At 40.7% G+C, this 11808-nt stretch overlaps 1 protein-coding gene across 1 annotated transcript; it reads left to right on the top strand.

The window, feature by feature from the left end:
• The first annotated feature begins 1177 nt into the window (after positions 1–1177).
• On the top strand, positions 1178–11672 carry psen2 (presenilin 2). The gene is made up of 11 exons (XM_083764695.1): positions 1178–1281; positions 1620–1789; positions 2968–3176; positions 4091–4232; positions 5775–5842; positions 6504–6724; positions 7229–7327; positions 7906–7974; positions 8947–9069; positions 9222–9337; positions 9725–11672. The coding sequence occupies exons 2-11, from the start codon at positions 1655–1657 to the stop codon at positions 9878–9880; spliced, it is 1338 nt and encodes a 445-aa protein (XP_083620821.1). The 5' UTR covers positions 1178–1281; positions 1620–1654; the 3' UTR covers positions 9881–11672.
• Positions 11673–11808: the final 136 nt, after the last annotated feature.

Here is an 11808-nt window from a genome sequence, read left to right as displayed (position 1 = left end):
AAAATGGCCCCTTAAATATCATAAATGACATTTATTTTCGATATGTTTATTAAATATAAATAATCACATTACAGTATTATCATATGCTATCCTATGATTAAACCTTTGCAAACCTTTGCATATGTGTTACCCTAATGGGACTTATCGAGGGTAGCTACTGGCAGACGCGTCACGTTCCTATAACGGCGGTGGGTGCCACCCCCGCCCCCCCCCCCCCCCCCCCCCCATTTATACTCTCTACCTGGCAGCAGAACAAAAGCCACCTTATTAGCATTTGAATGCCCATGGGCGGCGGCCCAACACCTCTCTGGCCCGCGCCCGACGCTGCACAAGCTGGTATGTGACTACGTGACATTTTCATTCAGGACAGTCACTATACAGTGGGTGCATATTCTGCTATTAAAAGTTTAAAACAGAATGCCAGTGGGTGCAGCTGCTCTTCTGCACCCCCGGAGTTGACGCGGCTGGCTACTGGGACGTAAGTCGGGACTTGATCACTCCCGGCTGGGTCACCTGAGTGAGGGGTATGATGTTGCGAGACCCGAAACCCCGATGACCTCAGGATACATCACTGAGGATACGTCCCAGGTGCATCCATTTATGAATGTATTTTGTTATATTAGCCTACTCTACAAGCTGAACCCCTTTGCAGGAGGTTGGACAGGAAAATAGTAACGCTTAGTTATTATTAATTTCAAATTGAAAGTGTAAAAAATGTAAGGTAAGAAACACAATGTAGCAATATGCACACACACACACACACACACACACACGAGGTTAGAGGACCTATTGCAAATAGCTCCACCTTGTGGACATAATTATTATTGGAATTATTATTAATTCCAATAGAATGAATTCGGAACTTAATTACCATGATAATGAGTCAGTGAATGAATTACAAGTGTACTCGTCAATTATCCATATTGATTTTCGCTTCTTCTGTGCGCCACGGCAGTGATTTACAAAAAAAAACATAAAAAGTTGAAATATGGAGAAAGGAGATATGAGTTTAGCTTTTGCTCGGTTTTGCGCACGGTGTGTTCGCGCCACATGACATCGTGCCGTGCACATCGTGAGCAGAGATTTCTGGTCATGAGGTCTCCAACGACGTCATTCTCGAGTGATCACGTGGTCTATTCCAAATCAGCTGACACAGAGGCACCCGTCCCAGTCCCTTCCTTCCTTCCTTGTTGATCCTGTGTTTGTTTCTGCTTGCCGTCGGTGGAGAAATCCCAGTGATGTATTAACGTTTTTCATGAGAAATAAGTGGAATTCGTGAAGGTAATTACTTTGTTTTGGACCAAATAATTGGGGTTAGCACGTGACAATCACAGTAACACCAAAATATTTTAGTACATGACGTAGCAGGGGATCATTCGGCAAGATTCACTTCTGTTGCTAGCGTGCTTCACGGTGCTTCTATATCTATCCATCAGTTTATTCAGTTACTCAGTTCTGATCATCCATCAGTTACTCAGTTCTGATCATCGTGCTCCTTATAACATACTATAGTATAACTAACAACTGGGAAGTTGCAGGAATAACATTTATTTTGGATCAAATGAATCAGGTCTAAACTCAAATGTTATGTTGCTAATGACGTGTAACCACATGTTCAGGTCGTTGCCTTGGTGTGGTAGTGAATATTACACCCATGAATACATCAGACAGCGAAGAGGACTCATACAATGAGAGGACTGCTTTGGTCCCATCAGAGAATCCGGTTGTACCGCCTTACCAGCCAGACCCTGACCAGCCCATGCCCACCACGGATATGGAACCCAAAAGGGTAAGTTGTAGTTTAGCCCTCCAAGCAGAACCCAATGCTACTGAAGTTTCTGACATTTGTTAGACCCAGTGCATTGGGTCCTGTTGCAGCAGTATCCTGCCACCTGGTACGCGGACATTCATAAAACATAAACAACGTGGATAACGCCTGTCTGCGCTCTTTGACGATTTTCTTTCGTGTGAGGGTTTCTGAATATGTGAAGTATAAGTACCTATACGTACATGCCGCTGCGAATATCTCCTGTGGCGCGGAAGCCGTTAAGTATTTTTAATCTTTGTTTGACCGATTTGGTCGCTTTGATTCTTCTCTTCCTTCCTTGTTTATTGACACCTCATTGTACCGCCTATCTGGCTAGCTAGTGGCGCTATAGCTATGACAGAGCAGATCAGAGGCAGGGACGTAGCCGGCACAAGCCAACCGCACACCGGGAGGCGGTACAATAAACGGTAAACAAACAAGAAGAAATAAAGCGACCAAATCGGTCAAACAAAGATTAAAAATAATTAACGGCTTCCGCGCCACAGGAGATATTTGCAGCGGAATGTATAGGTACTTAAAGTTCACAAATTCAGAATAACTTAAACTAAAAAAGGCCGTCAAACGGCGCAGATTCGATCTTAGAGAGCATGTTTATGTCCGCGTTCCAGAATTCCCATACGGAAATATAGTCATGAACAGGGACCCTACATAAAACTCATCAAAATTTCAGAAAAGCTTTATGTAGGGTTCTGAGAGGGGCTAGTTGTAGTTATACTTAACTATACTTTGACTGAGCAACGTTCCTAACGGCAGCTACCGTAACTGACTAGATGCACTTTATTGACTAGTTGCACTTTATCAAGGGAATGTGTGCAATATCTCAGTTTCTATGTTACTGTGTTTCATGGTGTTTTTCTTTTCCTTCTGTGAATGTGTATATGTTATTTGTATGCAGCTGTGACTCTGTCTCCAAGACAAATTTCTCCTTAGGGAGACAAATAAAGACAGTTGAGTATTTTGACCATGAGTACTACTACTTTGACTCAAGTTGTGGGGTTGAGTACTTTGTCCACCACACTGAGTATAATAGCCTGGCATGGCCAGACTAATATCACTGCGTAGATATTAGTCTGGCAGATTCGTCTGGTTTCCAGGCTATGAGTTTAACCCTGTCTGCCCCCCGCCCACGTTCAATGCAGAGTCGGCCAGACGGAAGGGGAGAGCCTGCTGCTGGTGTGGACCACAGCGCTGTGGAGCGTGAGCTAGACGTGGATGAGGAGGAACTGACCCTGAAATATGGAGCCAAGCATGTCATCATGCTCTTTGTTCCTGTCACCCTCTGCATGGTGGTGGTGGTCGCGACCATCAAATCGGTCAGCTTCTACACGGAGAAGAACGGGCAGCAGCTGTAGGTGTTCATTCAGTTGTTGCCATGCACATGCGTTAAGTATCTGTGTGCGTTAATTAGAACACACTGGAGAGAGAAAGACGGGAGGAGAGTGTCCAGATAGTGTGAAGATTTTGGATATTAAATAGATGACAAAAGCTGAAGTTGTTACTTGAAATAGGAACCGTGCTGACGGCATGATAACTCATTGTTCTTTTTGGGGCCAGGACTAGGGAAAACAACAACATGTTCATCTTATATTTCCTTATATAACTTTGTAAAAGGACTCCTCCTTAGTGATGCATTACTGAAAGACACAGAGGTCTCCTATTCCATTTGTTTGAGAGAACTTGTCATAATAACTTAAAGGTTCCAGGTTTTTATCACCATTACAACCATGATGTAGCCATGTGCCGTTTAGTGGTCGGGCCAGACCCCAGATTTCTCATTAATTTCAAATCATCCAATCCAGTCAACCAATTTAATGGTAATTGTCATGTCTGATAAGCAGCGAGCTATATATGCTTTGATTATTTTGATTTATATTTATTAAGGCAAATTTGTGTGACTATGTAACAACAAAACGGAAGCGGGGAGGAGGCATCACATCTGCTTTATCCTCTAATCATTGTCAGAGCTTCCGTGCTCCAGACTGTATGACGGAAGCACTTGAAAATTGTGGGAGGCAACTGTCTGGCTCTAGGGATTAATGTCAACCTAACAATAACAACCTAATAATCAAAATAAGAAGAAACATTTGTAACCGGACATCATCAACTTGAAATCAGAGACCCAAAAGGAAGCCATGGCATTATTAGACTTTGCCTGGTGACATTGCATTTCTCTACATTGCGATAATAATTGTGCAGAACTGATAAGCCGGATGACTTGATGGCTCGCCTCGGATGACACATTTTTGTTTGGTGTACCTGCAGGATTTATACTCCCTTCACAGAGGACACGCCATCAGTGGGCCTGCGTCTCCTCAACTCACTCCTGAACACCATCATCATGATCAGCGTCATTGTGGTCATGACCATCTTCCTGGTGGTCTTGTACAAGTACCGCTGTTATAAGGTTAGAAGGTTGAAACTGATCTGCTTATTGGCTTGTTAGTAGGTGTGGGAAATGTTAACAATAAGACATCCATTTTCATCTCACTAGGGTTTTGGTGGGGTGATTTTATGTTGTTGCTGTTGGATACAACAGCATTTTCTTCTGTACTGACCCCTACTGTATGTTCACATAAAGATACCGGTAGCTACTTTGGCATGTCTGTCATTCAGCATCGAAACTGAATACAGACTGACTGTTGGGGCTTGCAGCATGCACTGATTTCAATGTAGACAAATATCACTGATAAGTCTGTATTGTATGAGAGCCAAAGCACAAATATAAGAAACCCTTTCATATCTATTTTATCCAACAAGTACAATAAATATATTGGAATTGGTCTTTTGTGGGATTGCTACATGGGCATAGCTACAATTTATATACTACCAGTGGTGTATTTTTTCCACCCGGTACCACATGCAAACACGCGTGCGCCTACATGTGCACAGCACAGCTACAGTATAGTGTATGAGAGTGACAAATTAATTCAAACAACCATAAAACACCAGTAACAACACAACACTACCAGTCTACTACTAGTGTGTTAATTGTTACTGCTGTTAATAGCACCATAATACTGTGTTGATAATCTACTGGTTCCTTAACTGGTCCTGGTACTTTAACCCATTCTGACCTGAGATCAGATTCATACGAGGTTTCCGCCGGACAAACACTGGGTCTGATGAACCCATTCTAACCTGAGATCAGATTCTAAAAATGTCAGTCGCTCTTCGATTTTTCAAAAATAGCAGACCTACAAGCTCGTATCGCGCCACTCGGTGGCGCGATATGAGCTTGTAGATCTGCTATTTTTCAATAGCTAAAGCATAACATGATGCCAACACCAAAATGGGTGCCCGGTCAGAATGGGTTAACAGATGACACATGGATCATTGTTCTGCACGAGTTGCGTTTGTAGCTTTTGTAGCTTGTTAAAAGCTGCGAATGGGGCAGTAAATATTGGTACCACGCTGTGGTACTGCTTGCTACGAGCATGACACCACTGTATACCGTACTACTTATGCACATTATTGGATCAACACAATATACATTAGACCATGAATACCTTTCTTCAAAATCTTAAAGGGATTGTGACATTAAAAAAAAGGTTTTGGAATTGTTCTTAATTTTTTTAGGTTTTCTAATCTCAATTGCACCCAAAAAACATGAACTTTTAACATTCAGTAGATTTTCTGTGATCTGGGGTTTTCTGGCTGAAACGGGTGCTCTGATTTGCCAGCAGTAAGTGACATCACTTACTGCAAATCCCAAATATGTCAATGGGATTTGCCAGCAGATGTCACTGTTTCACTGTGTTGCCTGTTTTCATTGTAGCTCCAAACCCCAAAGAAAACTTCAGACCACAGAAAATCCACTGAATGTTCAAAGTTCAGGTTTTTTGGGTGTAATTGAGGTCATAAAACCTAAAAGAAAAATAAATGAAAATGAATGTCATAAAACCTTTAAGGTTTTAATTTATCATTGTGTATCACTTGTGTGTTTTAGTTCATCCATGGCTGGCTGATACTTTCCTCTCTTATGCTGCTCTTCTGGTTCAGTTACATGTATCTGGGGTAAGTACTGGATCTCATGTGAAACGGCTTACTGCATGCTATGCTATTACAGAATTACTCAGTTCACAGATCTAGTTAACATCCAGCACATTCCTCCCAGTGGGGGCTCCTTACCAGCAGGTGTACCAGTAGGGTACAAGAGAAGTGGCTTTTTTTAACTATTGGGAGAAAAAGGAGAGGTTGTCTTATCTCTCTCTCAAGCCTAGTTGTGCGTGCACGCACATTGGTGTATATTTTAACTTCAGGTCTGAGGAAGGGCTGCGGCCCGAAACGTTACCACATTTGAAGTAATGATATAACTGCCTCCCCCTGGCCAGCCGGGACGCCTGATGGAGGGGAAAGGAACTGGTTGGAATAACGTGTTCCTTCCACGCGCTACGTCCAACCAGGGAAACTCCCCCCTGTCAGGTGTAAAGGAGCAACTTGGACACAAGTTCAAGTCCGTTGCTCTCCCCTTGTCCCCCATATATGGGGACTAGGTTGGTGGAGGGTGTGTAGAGCCCAGGATCACATTAGATGATTGACACAGGGGTGAAAAATGGGTTACAAAATCGTGGGATAAAAAGAAATATATATGAAAAAGTAATGATATAACTGGGAGCAGAAATTGATCTGTGTATTTCTTTTGTTTTTTTTAACTTTCTCCGACTTATCTTCTCAGGGAGGTGTTTAAGACATACAACATAGCCATGGACTACCCCACAGTAGCCGTCATCGTCTGGAACTTTGGGGCAGTGGGGATGATCTGTATACACTGGAAAGGACCTCTACAACTCCAACAGGCTTACCTAATTATCATCAGTGCTCTCATGGCCCTCGTCTTTGTCAAGTACCTGCCTGAGTGGTCTGCCTGGGTCATACTAGGGGCTATCTCCATCTATGGTGAATGAATTGTGTTTATCTACCACTGCATAATTGTGCTGATTAGTAAGTTACGATTAATGTTCAATACAGGAACACTAACACATGTTATGTACAGTATAAGCATGAAGGTGATACTGTACCATATCGGTAAATAGAATCCCTAACCACGGCAGTGTTTGTGCCAAATTCATGTAATTTGAACTACGGTACACAGTGTATGTAACCCATAACTAATGCCGGGGGCTGCAGTGCCCACTGGTCCAACCTACTGTTAAGTCTGACCTACTGTTAAGTCCGACATAACGTTTGTCCGACATCACCCCCGACATCTCACTGGTTGGACTAAAGAGGTCCTACCACTATCCACTACAAATAATCCGATCTCCGATCTCTATTATTTTCCGACCCCTAGCATGCGCGGAGAGATCCCAATAAGTAGTTAGCCTGAATATGACTATGGGTGTTGGGTATGACATTTATTTGTGTTCCAAGTGCTTCATAGTCATGTTCTTTTGTTAACAGATTTAGTTGCAGTCCTGTGTCCCAAAGGCCCTCTGAGGATGCTGGTGGAAACAGCCCAGGAACGCAATGAACCAATTTTCCCTGCCCTCATATACTCATGTAGGTATACAATTTAGTTTATGTTCTTATCCAGAGTGAATTACAAATGGAACAGTATGATAGTTCATTTTCGAGGTCATCGCCCCAAGCAGCCAGTAGTGAACACGGGTCAGAATTGTAATCCTGATTATCAGCTGCTCAGGTTGGTGTTCCAGTATACTACACTTTCATTCCATTCTGAAATGAAATGTTTTCAAAAGGGAGTGGTTAACCAGGCAATGTAACTTCAATATAGTGATGTATTTCCAAATGAAACGGGACATGGAGGCGTGACATAACATTATTTAGGAGGAATCTGATTAGTGTTGAAAAGTAGCCGTGTCATAACAAACATGGATTACAGTACAATTTATAGTTCGATGTCATATTATTCGTTGAAATTGGTTGATCCAAGCTCAAGCTTATTTTACACGAAAAAAGCATGATTAGATTTTTATCTAAGAATTAAAATATTTTTTGACTTACCGTTAAATCGTAATGCCGCACAATATCTTAACAAGGCATTTTTCATTTCATCTCAACTACAAGAATATTTTTCATATTCATGTTATTTCTCAACTCATGTCTTCAATTTCCAGCCGCCATGATATGGATGGTAGGAATGGCTAACCCTCCAGAAAACAGAGGGGCCGGTAATGGTGATACAGGTATGTTTTTGTGTTTTTTCAAACAAACCTTAACCAAATGAAGTGTTTAGTCTACCCAAAAGGCAAGAAAAATAAAAGGGAATAAAAAATATATATATTTTATATTTAGGTCTCCTTAGGCTTAGATGAATGCTATGCTTTTTCTTAAAAGTCCATTGATTAAAGGCCCTTCCATATCGAGTCCATATTTTACTCACTGCTGCGTATTTTCCTATTCGTTGTGGAACGAAGAATTCGCAGAAGAAAACAAAATTAAATCAATCAGTGAAAATGATTTTGTGTTCACAAAACAGAAAAAATAAAATAAAATATTGGTCCATCCACTCTGAGATCGTATTAAGGGCAAGGAGAGTTTCACCTGCTGATCCCGACATCAAGGAGCTGCAAAATTATCGTTTCAAGGGGTTTTTTCACTGGCCCAGTTTAGTAATACAGAGCCACAATTTCTGTGACCAAGTTGATCCTGACCAGTGACTGGCACTAGGGATACATACACACTTCAAGAGTTTAATTGGCATCAAAAAAGTGTGATGGACTGAATCTGCAGATACTGTAGGCTATTCAGGGTTCAGCCGAAAAACACTTCTCAAATTCATCATCTTGTCTATATTTTGCAAAGAAAAAAACGCAGGAAATGGAGCCTGATCTGACATCTTGAATGACGGACAAAGGTGTCAGAGTCCCATTTGTTTTTTTAATGTGTGCCAATTGCGGACAACAAATACAGACTCTGTGTACATGCACATTCAGAGCCCATAGGCCCTCTGGCTAGTAGGTGGGTTTGCCTCTCTGTTTTCTCTGCCTTTTCATGTACAAACTGGGGGTATGAGATTTTAATTAGTTCAGAGTTGGTCTAGCAGAATGCCACACACATCTCTAGTAGTGATAAAAAGTATCTAACATGAGCACCAAAGAATTGTCAGATGAGGCAGGCTTTGACTCGCATTGCTCGCTGCTGTTTTTGTGTCTCAGACGAGGAGGCCCATCAGAATGATGGCAGTGATGTGGAGCCAGACAGGACAACAGAGACAGACCGCAGTGAGCCCTCAGGAATGGCCAGGTCTTATTCAACAGAGGAAGAGCTTGAAGATGACAGTAAGTGATCATTTAATTGAAAGTTCTTTAAAAACACAGTTTGTGAGTTATCAATGTTTTTGTCTTCAGGTAAAATATTTAGGTTTCAACTTATTTCATTTACAAACTAAATTCTAAAGGATCAACTGGACTTGTGTTTCGTCTCTCTCTAGGAGGGATAAAGTTAGGTCTAGGGGACTTCATCTTCTACAGTGTACTGGTAGGGAAGGCTGCTGCCACTGGTGGAGACTGGAACACCTTGCTAGCCTGCTTTGTGGCTATTCTCATAGTAAGTAAGAAATTCCAACTGATATTTTGAATGCAAAGGCATTTTTAACTAGATTTCCCTATTAAAAAAAAACACTGTTCCTATGCAGTACATGGTCAATACAGTGTTACTTACGGTATATCAAAATAGGCAAATAATGGAAACTAATGCAAATTATGTAGGACATAGGGCTATATTTATTTGTTGAAAACACTGAGTTTTGATATATGTGAATCTTTTTAAGGGCATGCATACATGGTACATTATACTGAAAGAAATCGTGCCAGCACATGAAACGATGCACATTCTTTAATGTTATGCCTATTAACTTGGGGTCATAGATCAGATACACATTTCCTACCACTGTAGATTTCCATCTTATAATTCTCTACCTTCTGTGTCATGCAGGGATTGTGCCTCACCCTTCTGCTTCTGGCCATTTTTAAGAAAGCTCTACCAGCCCTTCCCATCTCTATCACCTTTGGCTTGGTCTTCTACTTCTCAACAGACTACCTCGTCAGACCCTTCATGGAAAACCTTGCTGATCACCAGTACTATATCTAAGCTTCAAACCAACTCCTACTCCCCATCTCCAGGGATTTAGTTAGGGCTAGTTAGCTACATTTGTGACCAATCTGCAAAATAAATGCTTACCAAATAGCTTTCTTGACAAATGTGTTCATAAAGGTGTCTACTATCACCTCTCAATTTGTTCCAACCCAACTCCTCTTATTTCCTTGATGCTGACATCTCTTATGATTGTAAGAGCAATGTTCCATGCAGGTAAGATGTAAACATCTTGTCACTCATCAAAAATGTGATGAGGTCATCACATTTGGAAGTGTCTATGGCTGTTTTTTGGGCCAAGAAGTGTTTTTCGTGCATAAAAATGCTTGCAATGGATTCAGAATCATGAACACCCTAGTTTGACCTGTCACATGCTACTTAAATTTTGCCTGCATATAGGTTGTTAGTGGTACCGCAACTTTCAGCAGCTGTCACAAATTTCCCAAGGGAGTTGGGTTATAACAAATTGAGAGGTGATAGTAGACCCATTTGTGAAGAAAGCTATTGGTAGGCATTTATTTTGCAGATTGGTCACACATTTTACTAACTAAGCCCTAACTAATTTGTATGTTCAGCATTAATGAACAGATGCTGCTCTCCCATGTCATCTTTTGCATTATTAAGGAATGGGGTTTTTTTCAACTAAAGCTTTGCATGGAAGTTGGGCAAAGGATTAAGACAGCTTGTATTAACAAGCACAAATATGTTGAAGCCCACAATGTGGCGGTGTGGCCAATCAGCCTATTACGTAACCCATTCGTAATGCCAGTTGCATCGAAGACCATCTTGAGATTGCCATGCCCATGCCATAAGGGGTAGTTGGGGAAGTGGGCAGAGGATCAGGGATTGTTAGTTTCGTGTGGCCTTCTATGTGGAAGTTATGGCTACTAGCGTGATTTCAAGTGATGAAGGTTTATATTTTTCCAAATTTTGAAATTTGTAACTTCATAGCTTTTGAACTGAAAGTGTCTCTACAACACGTTATCACGATCTTACCACCTATATTTGAAATTGTACCAGATATAATGAAACTCACTCAATACATAAATGACTATGTAACTTTTATATTCCATTTTTTTTTAAAGCCACAAAAGTGATATTTACCTGAACCTGGCTCATATTGTCCATGCGATTAACCAAACTAGTGTTTAGAGTTCAAGGAGAATAAGTTACTAGTGTTTAGAGTTCAAGGAGAAGTTACCAAAATTGAATCTATATTTTGTCTGTCTCCCTTAAATCTCTACCAAGATTACCACACGTCTTTTTTTTTAACCATAAGAGAAGATTCCAGTAAGATATTTATATTCAAGGATATTCCAGATAGACGTTTTAAATTAACATAATATATACTCGAGTGCCCTTTCCCCTTCTAATAAGATGAATAGCATAGAACCCAATAAATCATTGATACAAATTAGTTATATTATCAATGTTGATTCAGGCTATTTAAGTTGTGCAAGTGATACAATAACTTGGAAACAATGGTGTGCCAATATCGTTCTGTCTCGTAAAATCCTTTTTTGCTATTCAGTTGCCATTTACCACATGATGTAACATTCTAGATAGGTAGACAAAATAAAACTGACTGGTTGGGGGACTTTTACTTGCTATGAGTATGTACTGTATTTAGTCTTTATATTGAAGATGTATATTTTATAGACTGTAATTAAGGTGTAACATTTGATTTTGTAACTAAATAATGAAAATGAAGTGAATGTTCCCAAATGGTCATTTTTGTTAATTCAAATTACTGTTTCCATTGTGATGTGCAATAAAGTGGTACACAATATACAAATGGCCTAGAGCTAGACAATGTAAGTATGTGTACTAGGTAGGCATGTAACGATATATCGTATATCGATATTAATCCTGACGATATGAATTTTTCACCAACAAAAAGGGTGACACGAAATGTCACTTTCAGT

Source organism: Protomyctophum parallelum (assembly GCF_964188405.1).
Source record: "Protomyctophum parallelum genome assembly, chromosome: 5".
NCBI classification, from domain to species: Eukaryota; Metazoa; Chordata; class Actinopteri; order Myctophiformes; family Myctophidae; genus Protomyctophum; species Protomyctophum parallelum.
The sequence above is the reverse complement of the archived record's forward strand: the minus strand, read 5'-3'. Positions and strand labels throughout refer to the sequence as shown.

Excerpts from the sequence above, each read along its gene's own strand:
- psen2 (XM_083764695.1), top strand. The coding sequence starts at position 1,655 with ATGAATACATCAGACAGCGAAGAGGACTCATACAATGAGAGGACTGCT. Across the intron at positions 3,177-4,090 it reads GAGAAGAACGGGCAGCAGCT|GATTTATACTCCCTTCACAG; the intron begins GTAGGTGTTCAT and ends GTGTACCTGCAG. Across the intron at positions 5,843-6,503 it reads TTCAGTTACATGTATCTGGG|GGAGGTGTTTAAGACATACA; the intron begins GTAAGTACTGGA and ends TTATCTTCTCAG.